General features: G+C 39.4%; 1 protein-coding gene across 12 annotated transcripts in view; it reads left to right on the top strand.

Moving 5' to 3' along the window:
• Reps2 (RALBP1 associated Eps domain containing 2) overlaps window positions 1-22,591 on the top strand; it is a 251,310-nt gene that overhangs the window by 188,760 nt on the left and 39,959 nt on the right. For all 12 annotated transcript variants that reach the window (XM_076561820.1, XM_042268750.2, XM_006973223.4 and 9 more), the window contains one exon: window positions 7,891-7,952. In XM_076561820.1, coding sequence (XP_076417935.1) covers window positions 7,891-7,952 — 62 coding nt within the window. The remainder of the gene's footprint in view (window positions 1-7,890; window positions 7,953-22,591) is intronic.

Raw genomic sequence — 22,591 nt, 5'->3', positions numbered from 1 at the left:
AGTGCTTTTTAATTGTCTGAATGTTCTTTTTTTCAATAGCTTCCAATTGTCTCATCTTTATAAACAGTGCCTCTTCTTGCAACTTTACCTGATCACTCTACTTAAGGTTTTTGTCTCTCACCCTCTATCTTTTGTCTTCTCAGTAGCATAGAAGTTTTATAAGGATAAAGTTCTCTAGCCCTTTCCTTCCCCAAGTAATGCCTAGTACATAGTAATTATTTAAATATTCCTGGAACAAGCTAATGATCAATCTTAGGATACTAAAAACATATAATTTAAAGTGTTCTCTTAGTACAGGTCTAGTCTCTTTGAAATCATTTTTTCCTATTATTATTTATTCTGGACTGCTAATCCCACTGATTGAGAATAAGACCACTACCACAGTTTAAAGCCAAATTTGAAGCAAGCTTTAATTAAATACTGGCCCGGTGAATGGGCTCTGGCCAGGTCCATACCCAGGTTCCAGAGAAAATGGCTCAGAATCACAGTTTTTAGTGGCTTAAGAAGGAAAACCCTTAATTTATTGCATTTTCCATCAGGTCCAATCAGGGACAAGCATATATCCTGATGTACCTCCAGCCTGTGTAACTCCCGCCCATATGTGATTGAGCACGTCCAGTGCAGATGGGTCAAACAAACTTGGTTAGGGGAGTGAAAACATGTGGCTTGTTATCTCCCATAAACAATAGCCTCCAGCATTTCGGGAACTATCTGTCCTTGGGCAAGGGACTTGAAGATCAGAAGCATTTTTGTTTCATGGATCTCATAGGTATAGTAATTAAAACTTAAAAAATGTAACTTTGCTCTCATAGTACCTTATGTTAGAATATTTTCTGCAGATACCTAGTAATACTTAGTCACCTGGTTATATTTAAGAATGAGAGATATGTTGACGTAGAAGATATGAACAAATGGATGGGACTTGACAAATGGTAGAGGGATCTGGCAAGGTTATATTGTTAGTGGTCCCTTTCTGTCAGTAGCTTTTGATCTGTTTTCTTGGCTGGTCAGATTCCTTGGAAAACATTCTTTTAGTCTTTGGATATCATTCACAGGGAATAGAAGGGAAGAGATCTGAAAGGCTATTAACATCTAGAGCATATAGTTTTTTTTGCTTACTCAACTGCCTTCTCAAGCTTATGCAGTAACCTACCCATCATTTTTCTAATTTCCCAGTTCCAAATTTAAAGGACACTTATATCACTCCCTTCTTTTTTGTATTAATGAGCTAAGAGTGAGATTAGTTGCATATATTCAAACTGCTATCTGTACTAAAAAAAAAATTAGTATATGTTTGGGTCAGACAGCAGAAGCTAGGAATTAATCTCACTTCTCCCTCAGGTTGGGAATACCCTTAGGTATCTGGCAGAAACAAAGAGAGAAGAGGGACCCATTTTGTACCCAGACCTCACGTATTACCACAGGCAAAGTTCCAAAGGTTGCCAGCCACATTAGGAAATGAAACACACTGAGAGCCAGAAGAAGCAACAAATAATAGGAAATACAAAGGATTCAGATAACAGAATTATTAAGTATATTTAGTATGTTAAAAGCAGCAATCAGGTATCATGGCACGTGCATGGAATTCCAGCACTTAGGACACTGAGGCATGAAAAATGGAATGCTTGAGACTAGCTTGTGCTACAAAGTGTGTTCAAGGTCAGCTTGGACTATATTAGAAGGATTGTGTCTCAAAATATTATCAAAACAAATAAAAAACCCAAGAATATAACAAAACAAACTACTTGGTATCTATAATTCAGGTACTAGATTCACAGAGTAATAAGTATAGCTGAAGAGACAATTGCATAATTGGACAAGAAATCTCAGAAACTTTTCCCAAACATCACAGTTAGACAAAGCTCTTGAAGAAATAAGAAAAAAATGTAGGAAGACAGTAGTCAAAGAAACACTGAGGATTGGCCAAAGTTAATTTAGGATACCACATAGTTCAGAAGTTCCATAAAAACTCAGGTAAGAAAGGGACAAGATATATTATTATATGTGCAGATACAGGGAAGTTTGATATTTTAGAGTATAAAAAAGAGAGTTCTTCAAAACAACCAGAGAGAAAACTAATAACTAATGAAGGCCAATGATTTGATTGACAGTTGACTTTTCAACAATAATAATGGAAGTCAAAAGACAGTGAAATTCTATCCTCAACATGTTATGAGAAAATAGCATGGCAATAACCAAATTTGCTATTAATAGATATTCAATAAAGAAAACTCAGGACTCAGTCAAGATAGAAGGTAATCTATAAAAGAAATCAGAATGGGCATTAAGTTTTTAAACACTAATGATAACATCACATACTTATGAGATTTTAATAAAGTAGTTAAAATAAAATTTATAATCTTATCTTACATTATAAAAGGAGAAAAGCTACAAACCAATAATCTAAGCAATCGATTTAAGGTAGAACAAGACAAGCCCAAAGCATGTAAATGGAAGATTAATGAAATATAAAAGAAACATACAATATAGATGATTGTCATATTAGTCAGAGTTCTCTAGAGTAACAACTTATGGAATGAATCTCTCTCTCTCTATATATATATATATAGAAAGGGGGATCTATCAGAATGACTTATAGGCTGCAGTCCAGATAATTTAACAATGACTGCCTACGAACAGAAAGTCCACGAGTCCAGTAGTTACTCAGTCTATGAGACTGGATGTTTCAGCTGGTCTTCAGTATATGCTGGAGTCCAGAAGAAGTAGGCTCTAATGCCAGTGAAAGAATGGATTTTCTAGCAAGGCGAGAGCAAGCAGGCAAAGAGCAAAAGCTTCCTTCTTCCATGTCCTTATATAGGCTTCCAGCAGACATGTGGCTCAGATTAAAGGTGTGTCTTCCCACCTTAAGATCTGAATTAAAGTGTATCTTCCCAGCTCAAAAGATCGGGATTAAAGGTGTGTCTTCCTAACTCAAAGATTGGATTAGAAGTGGATCTTCCAGCTGGACATGGTGGCCAATGCCTTTAATTCCAGCACTTGGGAGGCAGAGGCAGGCAGATATCTGAGTAGACTAGTTTATAGAGCAAGTTTCAGGACAGCCAGGGTTGTTATACAAAGAAACCCTGTCTCAGAAAACAAAACAAACAACCAAAAACCAAAACAAAACAAAAACCCACCCCAAACAACAACAAAGTGGATTTTCTACTTCAAATTAAGCAAAAATCCCTCCCAGGTATGCTCTCCATTTTGTGGATTTTAGTTAATTCTAGATGTAGTCAAGTTAACATATAGGAATAGCCACTGCAATTGTAAAAGTTAAAAATTGGTGTTTTGAAAAAAGCAATATAGTAAATAGTAGATATCAGAAGAGATTAATAAAGGAAAACTATGGCAGTGATACAGACAATATAAGGAGTGGGGAAAGATAGTTACATATGTAGAGATTAAGATGATCATAACGTGATCAATTGCCATGTCAATAAATATGAAAATTTAAGCAAACTGTAAAAAATATCCAGGAAAACCCATTTTCCAGAAATGGCTTAAAAATTAGAAAGCCTGAACAGTCCTATAACAAATCAATGGAACCATTAACTATAAATCTTCCAGAAAGTTTTACCTTGATATTTGAGAAAAAAATCTTACTCTATACAACCTGTTCCAAGCATAACCAAGGGTCATATAGAAAGGAAAATCATGACTGTCATTGTCACCTATGAATATGGTTGCAAAATAGCCTTAACAAAATATTAGCCAACACTACCTAGGAGGTAGAAAAATATGAGCAATTTGAATTAGGTCTTGCTTTCATGTTAGAAAATTTATAATGCCATTTAGCAAATTATTGTATTATAAGAAATCATACCATCATGTGAGTGGATGCAATTGTAGTGCTAGTTAAAATTTACCATTAAGTTATCATGGGGAAATATCAAAATAAGAGTAGATGGTAATTTTCATAATCTATTAAAGGTTATCTACAGTAAACCTATGGAAAACACTGTTGAGTGAACCCATAGATATTTCTCTTTGAAGGGAAGAGAATGATATGCCCCTTATCACCATTTTAAAAATTTTTTATTTGGTTTTGAGACAGGGTTTTGCTGTATAACCTAGGTTGGTCTTGAACTTAAGATCCTACTGTGCTAGCCTTCCCAGTGCTGGGATCACAGATGTGAGGTGGCACTGCCCAGCTCCCATTATCACCATTGAAATTCTGCCTTGGGGTTGGAGAGATAGCTCTGTGGTTAAGAGTACTGGCTGTTATGTCCGAGGACCTGGGACCAATTCCCAAAACTTAAATGGTGGCTCACAACCAGGGGATTGACACCCTCTTCTGGCTTCCATAGGCACTGCATTCATATATGTAGGAAAAACAGCAATTCACATAAAATAAAAATAAACATTAAAAAATAAATTCAGCTTTATAGTATGTGTATTAGGTAAGTATGCATGACTAGAAAAAAGCAGTACAGGTACTGAAAAGAGGAAACAAATCTGTTAATATTTTTGATATAGTATATTTGGTTTCTTTTAATCTTAGTATTTACTAAGGAATATAACTAATACCTTCTCTTAAAAGATTCAGAATGAATAGTGTACATAAACCCATGCTACTGTCTTGCTGCTTGAAGTTTAGTTGTGAGAAACTGCAATATGTCTGTCTGTCTGTCTGTCTGTCTGTCTCTCTCTCTCTCTCCTTTTGAATCTCCGCATAGACTGATTTTCATTCAAGGTATCAGATAGGTCATGTGGGCAAGAGTTAGGGAGACCATGGTACTGAGGAAGTAAGAGTCGCACAGATGTGCTGGCAGCTTCCTATTCTCTCAGGGCCTCTGGAATCTCTTGCTGCACAGCTGAATGGATAGGTGGGGCTTTCTCTGTCTGTCTCTGTCTCTGTCTCTGTCTCTGTCTCTGTCTCTCTCTCTCTGTGTGTGTGTGTGTGTGTGAGTGATTGAGACAAGGTTTCATTATCAGTATCCCAGGCCAGCTTCAGACTTGTGGCACACTTCTTGCCTCAGCTCCTGAGTGCTAGGATTATAGATGTGTACTCACGTACATTTTAGGATTCCATTTTAAATGATCTTAGTGTTTTACAACTTAAAATTGTTTCTTCATATTTGGGGCAATTTTCCCAGTGAAACCAATCAATAAAATTGAATAATAATAATAATTATTATTATTATTTATTTTTTTTTTTTGGTTTTTCGAGACAGGGTTTCTCTGTGTAGCTTTGCGCCTTTCCTGGAACTCACTTTGTAGACCAGGCTGGCCTTGAACTCACAGAGATCCACCTGGCTCTGCCTCCCGAGTGCTGGGATTAAAGGCGTGCGCCACCACCGCCCGGCTAATTATTTTTAAAAAATAGCAATTGGACGTGGATATGTATTTCCGTTATTTCTCTAGCAGCTCTCAGGAGAGTGAGTGGGGTGAGTCATAGGCCGCCCTCCTTTATTTGTTGTCTGTCTCACAGAGGTCGTCATCTCTGTTGTTGCCTAATTTCCTTGTGCTTCAAAAACCCTTCTTAGATGTTTGTCCCAGTATCGTGGGAACTGTTGTTTCTTATGTTTTTCTAGGTTTGCTTTCTTCAGCTGGGTTGAGGACATGTGGTCTTCATTACTCCATCTTGGCTGGAAGTTGAGTCAGTTTATTTAAATGGTTTATCATTTCTTGAGCAGTCCTTTTTTTTTTTTTTTTGATAGTTGCCCTGTTTATTCTTGTGCAGTTGTTTGCCATTTTCTTTAGAAAGGTGCACAGATTTTGCTTGTCTATCTGTTTGGTTTTAAAAGTAACTGGTAGTAATGTAAAGGCCTAGCCTGTGAGGACCTGTACATTAGGGGCCCTGAGATGGGTTATCCTTACTGCTGTGAACATTCTCTTCTGCTACACGCTATTACTGATGCCTGTTCAGCCTGTGGAGTTATGAGCCACTGATGTGTTTTACAAATTGTAATGAAAAGCAGATCCTAGGTTGACACACTTGGTTTTACTATATCCATGCACTAGCCAAGAATAAACATTTCTGTGACATGATTCTGAGTTACATCTGTGGAAAGCACCAAGCTTCATCTTTATGCCTGTCTGATCCAGAAAGGCCAAATTAGTATGAAATTACAAGAATATCCATGCTCTTGATATATTACTATTATTTGTTTTTTAAAAATAGTCCTTTTATTAATTCTATGAAAATTTCATTCAGTGTGTTTTGATCATATTCTCACTTTTCCCTGATCTATCACCCACATTCTCACTCTCCCAACTTCATGCACCCCCCTTTGATAACCCACTGTGTTTAATTTGTGTTTCCCCAATACTTCTGGCTTTAGGGCCATCCACTGGAGCATGGTGGACCTACCAAGGGCCCCATATTAATGGAAACTGACTCTCTGACCTCCAGAAGCCAGCTACTGTCACTTGGCCTTCAGGAGCTGCTTCTCCCTCCACACTGGAATGGTGACTGCCTTGGCCTTGGCAGCTCTTGGGCAGGCAACCCCAGCTGCTGTGACTCCTGAGTGCAGCAGCCCTGTCAAGGATAGAAGACCCCGTTTCGCTTCAGTTCTCCCCAACCCCTGCTTCTTACAGTCTTTTCTCCCCTCTCTTCCATGATGGTCCTTGGACCTTGTGGGGGCTACTTGCTTTTACGGCATAGAATATTGTCTAATTTAGCACAGTTACCACAGACTTCTGAATAAACTATACAGTTACATAGATACTATGTTTTCAGAAGAGTTTGTAAAGAATGTGGTTTAACTTGTCAGTGTATGGTTCTAAGCTTATTTCTGGTGTGTGATCATGGGTTTTATTTATAATTCCAGAGCTGCTGTTTATTTGCGTTAAGTTAGAATTCAGATGTTTTTGGCTTCCTCAGTTATTCTTTGTATCTTGTAAAATTAAAGAAAATGTTAGACTTCAACTTTCTTTCAAAAGATCCTTTAGAAGTGGTCAGATTATTTTGAAACATATTTAGTTATCCTTGATAGTACCAATCAGAGAGAGAAAAGGAAAGAGAAATCTTTGAAGTAAGTAAAGTCAGTCCATTGTTTTCTGTTTCTTCTACTGCTGGGCACCCCATTTCTTCACAGGAAGCAGAGCTGCTGAGTCCAAGCCCTCTTCCTTTTCTGCAGTCTATGCACTAAACTAATGAGCAGTAATGGCTGAAAGCTAGTGAGAAATAGGAAAGCCCAAAGAAGATTCTTTCTGGCCCCATTTATTTGAACCTGGTTTACTTAAAACCAAGTAATTAACATCAGAATAAGGACTTGACCACATTTTCCATGCTAAATCTAGTCTTTTGTTAAAAAAATATGTTTTCCTTACTGTTTTATCCTGTCTTAATCACTCCCAGTTATGTAAATACTTGAATTCTGGGTAAGATGAAAAGAGGATTGGAAATAACATGCACTCTTTTTTGATTGGAGTATATTCATCGTATGTTCATTTCTTTCTTTCAAGTGTATCATGTGCTTTGACCACGCTCACCGTCCTCTTCTCTCCTGTTAGTCCCCTCCCTCCCTTTTACCCTTCCTGGTGGGTCTGCTCTCTTCCTTTAGCTTCCCTTCTACTTCCATGACCTTATGGATCTATGTACAATCGAGGATCCATAAAGAGAAAAAAAATGACATGGTATTTGTCTTTCTGAGTCTGACTTATTTCACTTCACACGATGGTTTTCCAGCACATGACATAATTTCATTTTTCTTTATTACTGACTAGGACTACATTGTATATATATGCCACAGTTTCTTTATCCATCTATCTGTTATAACATAATTTTGCTATTATGAATAGTATATACTTAGAAAAATTAAGCTTTAAAGGGATTTAATAAACTTAAACATGTTAAATGCTACCACTGTTATTAGTTGAGTACATCTTTTTGTCTTTTTTAGGAAGAGGTGGTTCTTAACAGTATATTTTTCTTCTTTTCAGCTACTAACTCAGGATTGTTACCCCCACCACCGGCACTTCCTCCAAGACCTTGTCCAACACAGGTAGGTGACATATTTGATTTCTGCAAACTGTTGTCCTACCACTATGCTGCTTTGCAAGGATTAATCACTACGTTGGAGTCGCCAGATAATTTCTGGATTAAGAAAATAGAGAGCAGGTAATTTGTAGTAATTCTGGTAGCTTTCACAGCCTCACATGGAATTTCTTTAGTATGCTACGAGCCACACTTTCAGTTCCGGTTCTTGACGGTTGTATGTGATTTTTCTACACAAAGAGAAGTAGAAGGAGTGTGTCTGTAATTGGGGTCAGGCTACATGGTTGTTCTGGATAGTACTCGCCGCCTGGGTAATCAAATGTTCAACAGCAGTTTAGGAGCTGTGTTAATTCCACATATACTCAAAAGTGACCCTTAGCATGGGTTAGTGCTGTGGTTTGGACCTATAGTACTTTCTTAAGGATGCTCTTTCCACTCATATTAAAAAACTGAAGCAGCTGGAGAGGGAGAGTGTGTTTTACCTGTAAACTAATTGTCACCTTTGCCTGTGCTACCATGGCCTTCCCCATCAAGATTTGAAAATGAGAACAGGCAGCAAATCCATGGAGTAATGTACATAGTGCTGTAGATCACTCATTACTACTACCAAGGAAACTTCGTCTTTAAAGAGCCCTTCAAGCTGTTGGTGGAAAATATCGGGAATTTGCTCTACAGACAGTGCAGTTTTTATTTTGCTGCTCTGTGTGGATCATAGCATACCTTTCTGTGTGGCGAGTCTCAGGATCGGTCTTGGAAACCATTTGTAACATTTGCTTGTCCTTTCTTCAGACAGTTACATGGTCTTTAGCAGCCGCTCAATCAGGAGATGTAAATACTACGAGGTATTGGCTTCTTGCTTCAGTCTGAAGGGTTATAGAGAAGTCCAGTTCTTCCTGATCTGCATATAAACAAGTGGGAACTCTTAAAGCTTTAAGAGAAATTGATTTGTTTAGAAGTGGTAATTGGGTCCCTGCTGTTTGTCTAACATCACACCTTAGTTCTGCCCCAAGTGTTTCCTTTGTTACACTTGTGCTCATTCAAAATTATTAGTTGTGTTAATTGGTTATCAGCATCAGACCAGACACTGCACTAATCACTTTTAATGTATAATTTTATCTTCCCCCAAAGTCTTATGAAATAGGTACTAATATTCTTCTTTTTTATTGGGAAGGAAATTGGAACATTCCAGGTTTAAGCAAGTTACCAAGGGGCCATTGCTAATAAATAGTAGAGCCCCTCCCAAACTGAAGTCCTTACTCCCATTCTCTCAATACTGGGAGTCTAAGTATATCTACATCAAAACAGACAGTAGATCTCTTGTGCTCGACTGTAACTGAGACTTTCTGCCCACCCTCCTGCAGAAGGCCTGGAGAAGTTGAGACTCCTCCCACTTTGCACCAACAGCAAACCTGGACTCGGTCACGATAACATTAGCAGGCATTCTGGGATGCTTATCTGGAAAGCACTGCCACTACCAGCTGTCCTTATCTGAGCTGCTTGCCCGGAGCAGCTTGCCTGTTGGGACTTGATGGAGGATTTGACAGGGAGCCTGGGGATTCTCAAGTCAGCACTCATGAATAAGTCTACTTCCTTGTCTACCTGAGTTCCCAGCATTCAGCCCCAGCTTCCAGATTTCAGACCACAGGAGCAGGTGTGTAAGGAATGTAGGCAGAAAATCCCCAGGCTACTCCCCTCCTCTTGCTCTCCTTTGCTCACTGTAAATGGGGGACATCTAGTTAACATATAGTAAACATGTGGTTGTGTTTAGTTTTGTGCCATGCCAAACTAGGAACAGCTAAATCGCCACCTGCATGTGACCTCAGAGTGTCTCCGAGACTACTTGGCATGAGACAATCTGGTATATATTAATAGGGCTCTGTGGTTATACGGATTTGCAAGCCACTTGGCCTAACCCCACTAGGAGCCCGGCAGTGCACACAAACCACTGAAGGCTTTGAAGTCCCATGGCAAAACCGAAAACAACAAAAACAGTTTTGTTGAAGCTGACTGTTTCCTAGCTTGTCCAACCATCTTTTTATTTCTAAAACACTTATTACTGTTCCAAGGGCTTAGTGGTTAGGAAATACTAGAACACCCACCTTCAAGTCCTGCTTTGAGTATTATCAAATTGCTCTCATCTGCTCCCTCCTTTCTGTGTTATGTGATTAAAGTTACATTCGGCATGTTATAGTAATAGCCTCTCTTGAAGAGTTGAAAGTAAAAGTTGATTGTGTAGGCAGTGGCTTGGACTTCAGGTTGTCCAGGTTTTCAGTTTGTTTCATTTCCTTCTTCACTCCTTTGCTCCTTCTTGTTCACTGTCTCATGAGATCACTTTTATCGCCTCACGGCAGACTTTATTACAGAGAACTTAAACATTTCTGAATTCTTCTTTTGCTCTGTTAAATGGTTTTGAATTTTTTTTTGCTGTATGCGGACCATCAACCTGACCTTGGAAGTATACCTGTGACTATGGAAACATATCCATAGAGACTTTTATGAGGTTTAGATTTCAGTAGCACCACCGGGCACGTAGAAGAGAAACCAACGAAGTACAATTAAAATGATTCTATTTATTAGTAGTGATAAAAGAGACTTAAAAATTTTCTAGATTTTTTTGGATTTAAAAATTTCATGTTATGTAATGTAAATGAATAAGACTAGATTGTAGTAAATAAGAAAATGTTTTATTTTCTGCAAAGCACTACTATCTTTAAAAGCATGTAACCAGTCGATAGTGACATGCTTCCATGTTCTCAGTGTGTTCCACAAGCAACAAAAGTGTGTCTAGAGCTGGGATGTAGCTCAGTGGGGGAGCACTCGGTCAGCATATATAATCATCTTAGAGTCTAGCCTCAGCACCGCCAAACAAAAATCAAATCAAAATAAAGCAAACAACTGAATGTACTTTTGTCATTTGAGAGAGATGAGGCACAGTTTTCAGCATAAAGTACAATTTATCTAGCTCCTCTTACATCAAGTACCGCAGTGATATGAGCATCTGGATTAGGTTATGCTTATGGGTCTCCAAAGTCAGGAAAGGGAGTAAGTTCAAAGAAATACATCTTTTCTTTTCCCCAGTATAGGTGAGATTTGGGAGTACTAAGTGAAGAAAGAATCAGGTGCTTTGGTTCCTCATTTGTCAGAAACCAGGGTATGACTCAGTCCAGAGGAGGTGATTTTTTTCTATTTTAGAGTGAACCATTTCATATAGATCAATGTTAAGTAAGAGTGAAATTTGTAAGTTCACATATAAACTAAGGAAAACTCCATCCATAGAGTTTGCATTTGCCCTTTAGGTCAGTACTCTGCTAAGGAATTATCATTTTTTTAACCTTATGTATTGTCTGATACTTGAATAGCTAAGTCCCTTTAATACTATTGATTTTTATGCCAAATTTATTATGGAAATTGTGATAGATTCATGGCTTTTACATGACTGTGTTTAATAGAGGAAAAGTTGGTATGTGTGTCAAAATATTATCTTTCAAGTTTTCTATCAGTATTATAGTTGATGAATTGGGGCTTCCTCTATGAATATGCCCAGGATCTTCCTATTTGTAATCCTCATTCACTGCTTCCCACAGCAAGTGCTCCCCATGGCAGGGTTTTGATTACTAAAATAGCACTGGAAGCCAATGTAGGAGGGAAGAACCTCCATCTTAATACCTTTCGCCTCCAGACTAAGAAGACTCATGCACTGAGGGGGGGGGGCATGTCACGGGGGACAAGTGAGGAGACTTTTTTTTTCCGAGACAGGGTTTCTCTGTGTAGCTTTGCGCCTTTCCTGGAACTCACTCTGTAGCCCAGGCTGGCCTCGAACTCACAAAGATCTGCCTGGCTCTGCCTCCCAAGTGCTGGGATTAAAGGCATGCACCACCACCTGGCCTAGTGAAGAGACTTTTAAAGAAACAAAAGAACCTTTTTTTAAAAAAAGATGGCTGCTGAAGGATACAGAGTTTTACTGTAAAGGAAAAGCCTGATGCAAAGAAACAGCTGTGCAGGAGGTCCTGGGACATTCAAGGAACCATACATAATTCAGGAAGATAGACTTCAGGAAGAGAGCTGAAGTGAGTATTATGGAGGGGCAGTGAGGAGCAGTCCCAGAGCTTGTAGAGCTGTGTGAGATTCGTAGTCCCCGGGAAGAGAGTTCTCTCTGGGCACAGCAGGAGAGAGCCCTACTATTGCAATTTGCTAAGTGAACCCAGCTTCAGCAATGCCAGAATCAAAGGGAATCATATTGGGCTGGGGTTAGAGTTCAGTGGTAGAGCACTTGTTTAATCTGTCCAAGCCCTTGGTAACATCCCAACAACATTAAAAAACAAAAACGAGGTATTATCTTGTTGGTAACTTTCAAGTATCTGTGATGATGAAATAACAAGAAAAGTTCTTTAACATGGGGAGTACAGAATGTTGCTAATTTTAAATTTTCATCAATTTTTTTCCTTTATAAATTAAAAAATAGTGAAATAAAATTTTGAGACCTTTTGCTATAACATATTTAGATATGTAACATATTTAACTTTGTGCAGTGCACAGAAGACTGACTCATACTGCCCGTGTCTGTTTGACATATGAGCTTTCTGTATTTCTTTTATATATATATATATATATATATATATATATATATATATATATATATATATATATTTCAAACACATATATATGTCTGTGTGTGTATGCATGTATGTTATTGTAACTTGTATGTCACAGTGAAAATCAAGTTTAAATCTTTATTATTATGTGTATCTATATATGGGTTTGTGCATATGAGTGCAGGTGCCCACAGAGGTGAGAACAGGGTGTGGGATCCTCTAGAGCTGGAGTTACAGAAGGTTGTGAACTGCAGTGTGTGTGCTGGGGCCTGACCCTGGGTCCTCTGCAAGAATAATATACATACTCTTAACCACTGAGCCATCTCTCCAACCCATCCATAAACATCCCGTTTTTAAAAACCAGTTAGCTCAATCCAAACCTGCTATTTCAGAATGAGTAGCTTCTTTGAAGGTACAGTAACCATTAAGTATGATTAAGATTTGAATGCAGATGTTTGATTGGTTAGAAACCTAAGTAAACATTCAGCCTGTTTAGCTACAATTACTAAAGACAAAGCTATGTTTTATATTGATACAGTATGCTGGAATCACCAGCACTGGATGGCTGTAATGAATGGCGTCCTGAGATAATATAAGGAATCCAGGTATCCTTAGCCTATCTTTTGTTGCCTTTTCTTCCTAGTCAGAGATTGGTGGATATGTGGGGTGACACACCAGCAGCAATTGTAATCATGATGAGAGTCCTAATTGTTCATCTCTGCAAACAGCAAGTTGTAAGTGATGCATGGTAATACACGTTCCCTTTGGGGATATTTCCTGCCAGTGTGATCCCCTCTGTGGAGAGTTAGTCCAGGATAGCTGCTCTGTGTACTGCGGCAATTGCACCCCACATGCATGGGTACTTGTCAGAGATTTCCGGTGTCCTTGAATACCGCCCACAGACAACTTCAGGCTGGCAGGTTGAAAGCAGGAATCGCCTTTGTCTTGGGTTTTTCAGAGCCCTTCTCAGCCTCCCCACCAGCCATTCAAATTCTGCTGAAGCTGGAACAAGAGAGAAAAGGCTACACAGCAAGACAGCACCGCCTACTCCTTCCTTGCAGCACTGCTCAAACTGACATATTGATTGCTTTCAAAAGTACATTCCACTTTTTAATTTTTAGTCCTCAACATATAAATTTAATGTGCATCAAGAGGTGTTTTTTATTCAACAATTTGAAAGGATGCTTTTCATGCCTGTCACTGGGGTTTTTTTGTTAGATTGTTTATGGCTTCTTGGGAGAGCATTGTCATCCCAAGTGGCGTAACTTCATCTAAAACACACACACACACACACACACACACACACACACACACACACACACACTGTGTGTATACATATATTTACAAATAAAATAGGTATTTTTTTCCCCAGACAGGGTTTCTCTGTGTAGCCCCGGTTGTCCTGGATCTCTCTCTGTAGACCAGGCTGGCCTTGAACTCACAGAGATCCACCTGCCTCTGCCTCCCAAGTGCTGGGATTAAAGGCGTGTGCCACTGCCCGGCCTAAAATAGTTATTTTTAAATAAACATGAAATAATATTCCCCAAAGCTTTTAAAAATATCCTTATTTTATTTTGTTTATCTCTCCTCCCTTCCTTTCCGTATGTATTGTATTCCGTCATCCCCACCCAGTTAAGGCCCCTCCCGTACCTTTTTTCTCATTCTCCCTTCTTAGAACAAGTATCCATCCTATTGTTCCCTCTGGAGAGCTTCTCCCCCACCCCCATGGCCCCCGTTTACTCTCCTTGTATTTGCAGTTACTCTAGCTTATATGCTCACATCTAAAGATGTGGAGCTAGGATCCACAAAAAAGAGGGAATGTACAGTGTTTGGCTTTCATTCTGGGTTATTAAATGAAGTATACTATTTTATAGACTTTCAAAGCAATATAAGCTATTGCTATTATCCTTGGTTGCCTCCCAGAAATTGAAGGTAAAACCCTATTACTGAAGACACCATTTAATTTGGACACAGAACTTAGAGAAATTGATCTGGGATCTGACCTGGAAGCCTCCTCCCTAAGGAATAGCTTTCATAGTACTAGAAACTGCCAAGGAGGAAAAGAGATCAGTAGTCCTACCTAGCTGTAATGCCTATAGACCACAACAATGACCAGAATGACAAAATATCCTGAAAGATGCAATAGTGGCATTGTTTACTGGAGGTAACCAACAGCTGTCTAATTGGACTTAAGGCCTTCTCAGTAAAAGGGAATTCATGCCTGATATTATAAACCTAGCCTACTATCTGGTTGTGGTTGGTGAGGCTATGGAACCTAGAGAACTTACTACTGCCACATTCCTAAACCAGTGTAATTTCTAACTGCATTCTAAATACTTACCCCTTTAGCCACGGATAAGTATAGTTCTCACCTCTCATCAAAGAAGCTTTTTTTTTTTTTTTTTTGGTTTTTCGAGACAGGGTTTCTCTGTGTAGCTTTGCGCCTTTCCTGGAACTCACTTGGTAGCCCAGGCTGGCCTCGAACTCACAGAGATCCGCCTGGCTCTGCCTCCCGAGTGCTGGGATTAAAGGCATGCGCCACCACCGCCCGGCAGAAGCTTTTTTTTTTAAACGTCAGATGGAGACCATTATGGAAAGCCACAGCTAGTTAAATGCAGAGAATGACTGACTGTGTGATATCCAATCCTAATTGCTACACCTACAGTACAACTTCCCACACTTAAGACTGGGGGAACATTGAGGATGTAGGAGAAGGACTATTGTTAGAGCCAGAGGGCCAGGATATCTGCTACGTGGTAGTGTTTTCTATATATGAGAGGGAAGCTGCACCCTTGAAATCTCAGCAATATATTTGTCTAAATAAGACCTGACGAATGACAGCACCAGATGACATGCCATTGTGGGTGGAGGAAATCTCACATGTCCCTATCCCTAGATAAACTATAGGTACAGGCAATTAATGGCTTCTGAGAGAGAGAGAGAGAGAGAGAGAGAGAGAGAGAGAGAGAGAGAGAGAGAGAGAGAGAGATATTATCCAGTCCCAAGTGGTCAGCCCTAAACACATGTATATATGAGCATTTTAAAGGTATGGGAGCCCAAATTACTCAGGGTCAGAGAATCTGAGCTTGTTTTACCCAGCAGGCCTGCATAATGGGATGATTTGACCATGGGTGTGGTTACCAGGTGTTTTGACCGGTCTACACTTGGCTGTGTGGTGTGCTTTGATCTTACAAGGGGGAGGTCTTTTGTCTCACCCCTTGGTAGTATATAAAAAGCCCTTTGGAATAAAGCTTGAGGCAACTGGGTATTGACCCAGAGCCCTCCTGAAGCTATCCTGTGTCTCTGTTTTTCTTATCAATCTATCTATCATTTATTTCCTCATTCCTATCTTCTCCCCCCAAGAACCCTTTGACAGGTCAGACCTGGACTCCAACATAAAGGGACTCAGCAAATTGTATTTATAAGTTTCTAAGTGTGTGTGTGTGTGTGTGTGTGTGTGTGTGTGTGTGTGTGTGTGTGTCTGTGCGCACGCGCGCGCGCACACACACACATGTAACAGTAAAGAATAAGGGGCCATGAATTTGACAATTAGGGAGAATAGGCGGGGTTAGAAGGACAAGAAGGGAGAATGTTACATATGAAACTTTGACAAAATTTAAAAAGAGATAGCTCTTATTTATGAGAGACTTAAATTATTCTGAAGTGAATTTACAAAATTTGTCACCTAGGATGCCGCTTTTCATTTTCTTTCCAAGTGTGACTGTTTTGTGCTACAGTGTAGGCTAGCAGTATGTTAATGAGTATATAAGTAATTAGGGAAAGAAGATATAAACCAGGGAGTTATCTTTATGTAGGCGAATGCTGTACAACACTGTCAAATGGACTAACGTGAGGGGGTCCATCCATCTGTGGGCTATTCTTAGCTCTCCTGCTATGTAACTCTGTGACCTTGGATGGACTTGAAAATTACGTCCTTGGACCTATTTCTTCTGCAAAATGAGAGGATTGAATGGGGAGTGGATGCTAGTGTGAAGCCTTTGAGTCTGTGTTGCATTAAGAAATGTAGATGAAAAGTCATAGCACAGTTGAGGAAAGGATGGCTTAAGCCAGTTTGCCTTGCTTTCACCTGCTCTGTGCACCTACAGCCCTAGACAGAAACAGCTCTTCTGTTCTCTGCTAAGCATTTGGAGGCACAGCATGGAGGAGTTGGTAGAAGCCTAAGTAGCTGTTGTGGTGAGAGAAATGCACTTTTTAAGAAAAATGCCTTTTTTATAATCAGAGATTGAAGAGAAGAGGGAAAAAAGCCCTCTGATATGATATCTAGAATTTTAAAAAGTCATTTAGAGCTTTGCCAGAATAAAATGACAGTTGGAAGCTACTTTTAGAAGAGCATGCTCCGAGAAAAGGAGACATTGTGTAATCACTTAGTTACAGTAATTCTAGCAGTTGTTGGGTTCAAATAAGCAGTTTTTGGAAACAGATCATACAGTTGTTCTCATCCACGTCCCTAGGTAGGTAAACTCAATGCCTGCGCTCCTAAGTGCTGCTTTTGCTGTGCTCGCGATTCTAGCCCGTAGGTTATCCCCCTCAGCGTTTAGAATGCATCACCTCCTCCTTATCTGCCATTTTTTGGGCTACTGCTATAGAGTCCACTGCCAATCTATTTTTGGTTTCTTTGGAGTGACTTTGCCTTTTCTCGGAGGAAGCTTGTAAAACTGTAGTTTTGATGTTCTGTTTCAATGTCACTGTTATGGGAATAGTCAAAGTTTTAAATTTATTTATGTCAGGTGACAGTGCACATTTTCCATCTGGAAAATCATGTGTTTAATTTTAGAACACTCTGAGCCATATCTGCATGGGTTTTGCTCTTCTATTTATTTCTTCCTGAATGCCACTTGGCTATATTGTTCTATGTCTTTCAGCACACCTATTATGCTGGTCCAGATGAAGTAGTTATCTTTTAATTTAATTCTCTGAATAATTTTGTACAGCCTAGAATTTAAAAAAGATTTATTTTTATTTTTAAATTATGTGTATAAGTACCTGCATGGGGCTATGCACAAGTGAGTTCAGTAGCCTTTAGGGGCCAGAAGAGGGCATCTGGTCCCCAGGGACTGCAGGTACAGCCTGCAAGCCACCAAATGTGGGTGCTGGGATCTGAATTCAGGCCTTTTGCAAGAGCAATATACATTTGTAATTGCTGAGCCATTTTTCCAGCCCTAGCCTAAAAGGTTTTGATTTTGTTTTTAAAATTCTATCAGTATTCTTTGATTTTAGGATGCTTGTGGGGTTTTTGTTGTTTTGAATTAGGGGACAGAGTCTATATAGTCCAAGCTGGCTTTGAACTTGATATGAAGCCTAGGCTGGACTCAAGCTCTGTCCATTAGCATCTGTATCCTAAGTCTGGGATTACATGCTTGCACTGCCACACACAGGTTCATTTCATGTTTTATAGTCCATTCTTTTTTTATATCTACTTATTTTTTATTTTTCTTTCACAAGTTACCTACTTTTATCTTGGAGAGTTGTGGGCATAATTGTGCATTTTAAATTTGTTCTGTTTTAATTTTTATCATGAGTGAAATGATTTTCTTTTGCTAATCGTCTTAGCATTGATATTTGGTTTTGTCTCCTCTGCTTTTGATTTTTTGTCTTGTGGGTTTCTTTTGAGCTTTGAGTTTAAATTTCATTCTCAGTCTCTGAGCTCTTCCTTTCCAGCACGTTGGGGCTATCACAAACCCATACCTGTGGCCTTCAATTCTTAGACTGCAGGTATAACATTTCTATCTGGTGTGGCTATCAAGAGTTCTCAAAGATGGTGCCAGATGGTGGCTTAGTGCAGTACTATGCTGTGATATTCTATAGATGCTCTTTGATTTATGATAAAATTTTATCTCCCCAAACTCATTGTAAGTTGAAAATAGTATAAATTAAAAATACATTTAATAATCTGACCTATTGAACATTATAACTTAGCTTAACCTATCTCATATGTATTCAGAATACCTGTATTAGGCTACAGGGGCCCCAAACCAATTAGCACAAACCTGTTTTGAATAAAGTATTGACTTTCTCATGTAGTTTAGATTACTGAAAGTGAAAAGCAGAATTCGGTTACTGGGATGCTTTTGAACACTTGTGAACTTGACAAATCCTAGGTTAAAGCATTGTTAAGTCAGGGACTGTATATTGGTTTACCAATTCTATTCCTAAATACACAGCCTAAATACACTTTGGCATACTATCCTAGTTTTGTAGTACAACAGGTAGTGAAGCACTACTGTAGCCTCTGGCTTCAAGGGATGAACTTGGTATCACTTCCCTGCCTTACATGGAATGTTTTATTATTATGTGAGTATGATGTGCCACAGTGTCTGTGTGCATGTAGACCAGATGACAGATTTGGGGAGTTGGTTCTGCCCTTCCACCATGGGTTCCAATAAGTGAACTCAGGTCATCAGACTTGTAGAGCAAGCACGTCTACCAATGAGCCATCATCATCTTGTTGTCCATACAAGGCACTTTAATCTGTGCTATTGTGCTATACACAAATGCGCAGCTGCCTCTATTCACATCAGAAACCCTAATTTGCCTTACCAAGTTGTGATTTAGCCCAAAAGAGCCTTTTGCTTGCTCCTGCATATGTCCCAAGTCTACTTCATGTGAACACTTTTATGCTCATGCTTTTGTGCATCATTTCATATCATTTTGCCACAAAGGAAATTGAGGTTTAGCAATCAGAAGTAAGCTGCTTATAACCTCTTGGCTAGCCTGTTCCTATAGACAAGGAGAGCTGGAAAAAATTTCTGGAGTGTTAGAAATTTTATGATGAATGTTTAGATGGAGATAACATTATTTGCTGCATGCCACTAATTAACTATAGGTCTGTTAAGCAAAATGTGACAATAATTTCCAGTCCCTGCTACCAGTCATTTTCTAAATGTGGTTTTTTCTCTCTTCATCTAAAATGATTAAACTACCTTCTCTAGAGCTTATAAAACCATCTTACCCCCACCCTAAGCTTCTAATGCTGGTCTGTGACATGTATTTATTGTAAGAAAAGGCCAGGTATAACCTTTATTGTACTTTTCAAAGGGAGAAAAAAAGATACAACTTCTGTATGATGAATAAATTTTCTGTTCACAGAATTGATTTGAGAAGTCTAAAAACCACAGAGAGCCTGTGAACCTTCCTTACTTCATTTATGAAGTACTTAGTGCTTATATGGCAATGCTTTTTGAAGTGCTTTACAGATGCTAACCCATTTGATCCTTCTAATGGTCATGGCTGTGATAAAATACCCCAACCAAAAGCAACTTAGGGAGGAAAGGGTTTATTTTAGCTTATGATTCCAGAGGGTTAGAGTCCATAATGGTGGGGGAGGGCATGGTACAGACAGGCATGGTGGCAATCCACACAGAGGTAGGGGAGGAGGAGAGGGGCAAGGCTGTAAAATTTCAAAGCCCACCCCCATGACATACTTCTTTTAGCGAGGCTAGACCTTCTGAAAGGCTCCATAACCTTCCCAAACAACCTCCAACTGGGGATCAAGTGTTCAAACACATGGGCCTATGTGGGACATTTCTCATTCACCCCACCAAATTGTGAACTCATGTCACAGTTATTTTCTTAACAACCAACTGGACACATCAGAAATATATTTATTTTTAAAAAAACTTTTAAAATGAAGTACGTCTACCCCACTACTAGTGATTTTTTTAAAAACAATTAGCCCTCCTTTTTTATTATGCTCCTGATAGTGTTGTGTTGTATAAATCTTACTTTGCTGAAATGTTTTTTCTAATTAGTCCCATCTGTTTGTGTAATAACTTCGTCATGTTTTAATGGAATGGCCACACTTTGCTAAGAATATGGGAGCACAAAGATCGGGGTAATAACACTATTCTGTAGCGCCTTCACAGTTCCTTATTCTCAGAAGGTAGTCCTGCCCCAAACCATGTGTTTTGTAGTTTGTCATGGTACCTTTATGTAACTCTCCTGTTCCATGTGTCTCATATATGCCCATCTCCTCATGCTTCACTGCTAAAGATTATAGGCGGTAGCTAGCCACTATTTTCCCTTTCAGTAACAAGGTAGCTTACTTTTCCCGCAGGACGGCTGAGTTACACTTGATTTCTAGGTTCCTGAAGTCCTTATTTCTCTTCTTCATCCCCATTCCTCATCACTAAATAGTGACAGAAAACAGGAAGCAGTCCTAAATATACAGAGTACAAAAATGTACTCTGGCCTTAATATCCAATGGCAGTGGTAGACAATAGCGATTGAGCTCAGGGATGCAGCTAGAGAAAGGAACTAAAAACGTGGGCTTGGGTTTTGAATCTGTCTCTTACTGGCTTTGTGACTCTGGGCAAGGTACTTAGTATCTCCATGCCTCAATTTTATCATCTCCCAAAAATTGACATAGTAGGAGTATCTATTTTGATAACTAGAAGACTGAAAATCTATAGATCACTTAGTGCCTGACATATGACTGAAACATTCATATACATACATATCACATACACACATATATGTACAGTTGACTTACACAAATTCAATAATCATTCATATATATATATATATATATACATTCAATAGGAGCTATTATAATTATTATCATTCCTGACATATACATTCAATAGGAGCTGTTAAAATTATTATCACTCAAGGCCAAGGAAAACAAAAGGGATGACATCTAGTTGAAAAATGCAGAAAACTTAGGATAGCCAGAAATAGTGGCCATGAGCCCATAATGAGTGCTGGACTGGAACATGTGACCACTTATAATAGAATTAGTTACATTTCTTTCTTTCATTTTTTTTTTTTTGTGGTAATGGAGAGGGTCAAATCCAGGGCTTCACACATGCTAGGCCAGTGTTTTTCCCTTGAGCCTCTTTACCAACCTTTTTTTTGTGGCAGAGTTTTGTTACGTAGCCCAGACTAACCTCTAACTTGTGATCCTCCTGCCTTAACCTCCCTGGTGCTGGGATTACAGGTGCTGGCAGCACACCTACATTTTTTTATTAAGAAAATTTTTATTCATTTTACATACCAATCACAGATCCCCCTCTTCCCTCCTCTTATTCTTCCAGACTCCCTGCCCACCCCCACTTCCCTCCTACAAGAAGGTAAGGCCTCCCATAGGGAGTCAGCAGAGCCTGGTACATTCAGTAGAGGCAGGTCCAAGCACTTCCCCTTGCCTCAAGGCTGTGCAAGGTGCCCCACCATAGGTAGTGGGCTCCAAAAAGCCTGCTCATATACCAGGGATGGATCCTGATCCCACTGCCAGGGTTCCCCTTAAGCAGACCAAACTACACAACTGTCTTGCTTATGCAGAGGGCCTAGTCCAGTCCTGTGGAGGTTCCACAGGTGTTGGTCTAAATTTCATGAGTTCCCACTAGGTTTGGTTTGGTTGTCTCTGTAGGTTTCCCCATCATGATCTTGATGCCCCTTGCTCATAGAATCCCTCTTCTCTGTCTCTGACTGGACTCCTAGAGCTTGGCCTGGTGCTTGGCTGTGGATCTCTGCATCTGCTTCCATCAGTTACTGGAGAAAGGCTCTATGATGACAGTTAGGGTATTCACTGACCTGATTACTGGGCTAAGCCAGTTCAGGCACCCTCTCCACTATTGCTAGTAGTCTAAGCTGGGGTCATCCTTGGGGATTCCTGGGAACTTCCCTAGCACCCGGTTTCTCCCTATCTCATGATGTCTCTCTCTATCATGGTGTCTCTTTCATCAGCACACTTATTTTAAAATTACTTTCTTATTCATGTCTGTGACCCTCTATGAGCTTGTCTTCTACCTGTATCATTCCCAATCCAGATCATCACCAGTTTCTGTTCATAAGAGAAATGGGAAGGAGGAGAATCTGTTGGCCAGAGGCTTGTGTAGGCCATTTTTCTTCAACTTTCTCTCATGGAAAATACAAGTCTAAAGGGAATTTTTATGTAAATGAAGATAATGTAAATGAGATGCATGAATAGAAAGTAGGGCGGATCATCCATCCTATCCCTCTTTGACCTATAGTCTCCTAACTCAGGGGGTGGGGGTGGGGCAGGGGAATCATGATGCCTGTGTGTATGATTTGTAGA

Source organism: Peromyscus maniculatus, chromosome X (genome assembly GCF_049852395.1).
Source record: "Peromyscus maniculatus bairdii isolate BWxNUB_F1_BW_parent chromosome X, HU_Pman_BW_mat_3.1, whole genome shotgun sequence".
NCBI lineage: Eukaryota > Metazoa > Chordata > Mammalia > Rodentia > Cricetidae > Peromyscus > Peromyscus maniculatus.
The sequence above is the reverse complement of the archived record's forward strand: the minus strand, read 5'-3'. Positions and strand labels throughout refer to the sequence as shown.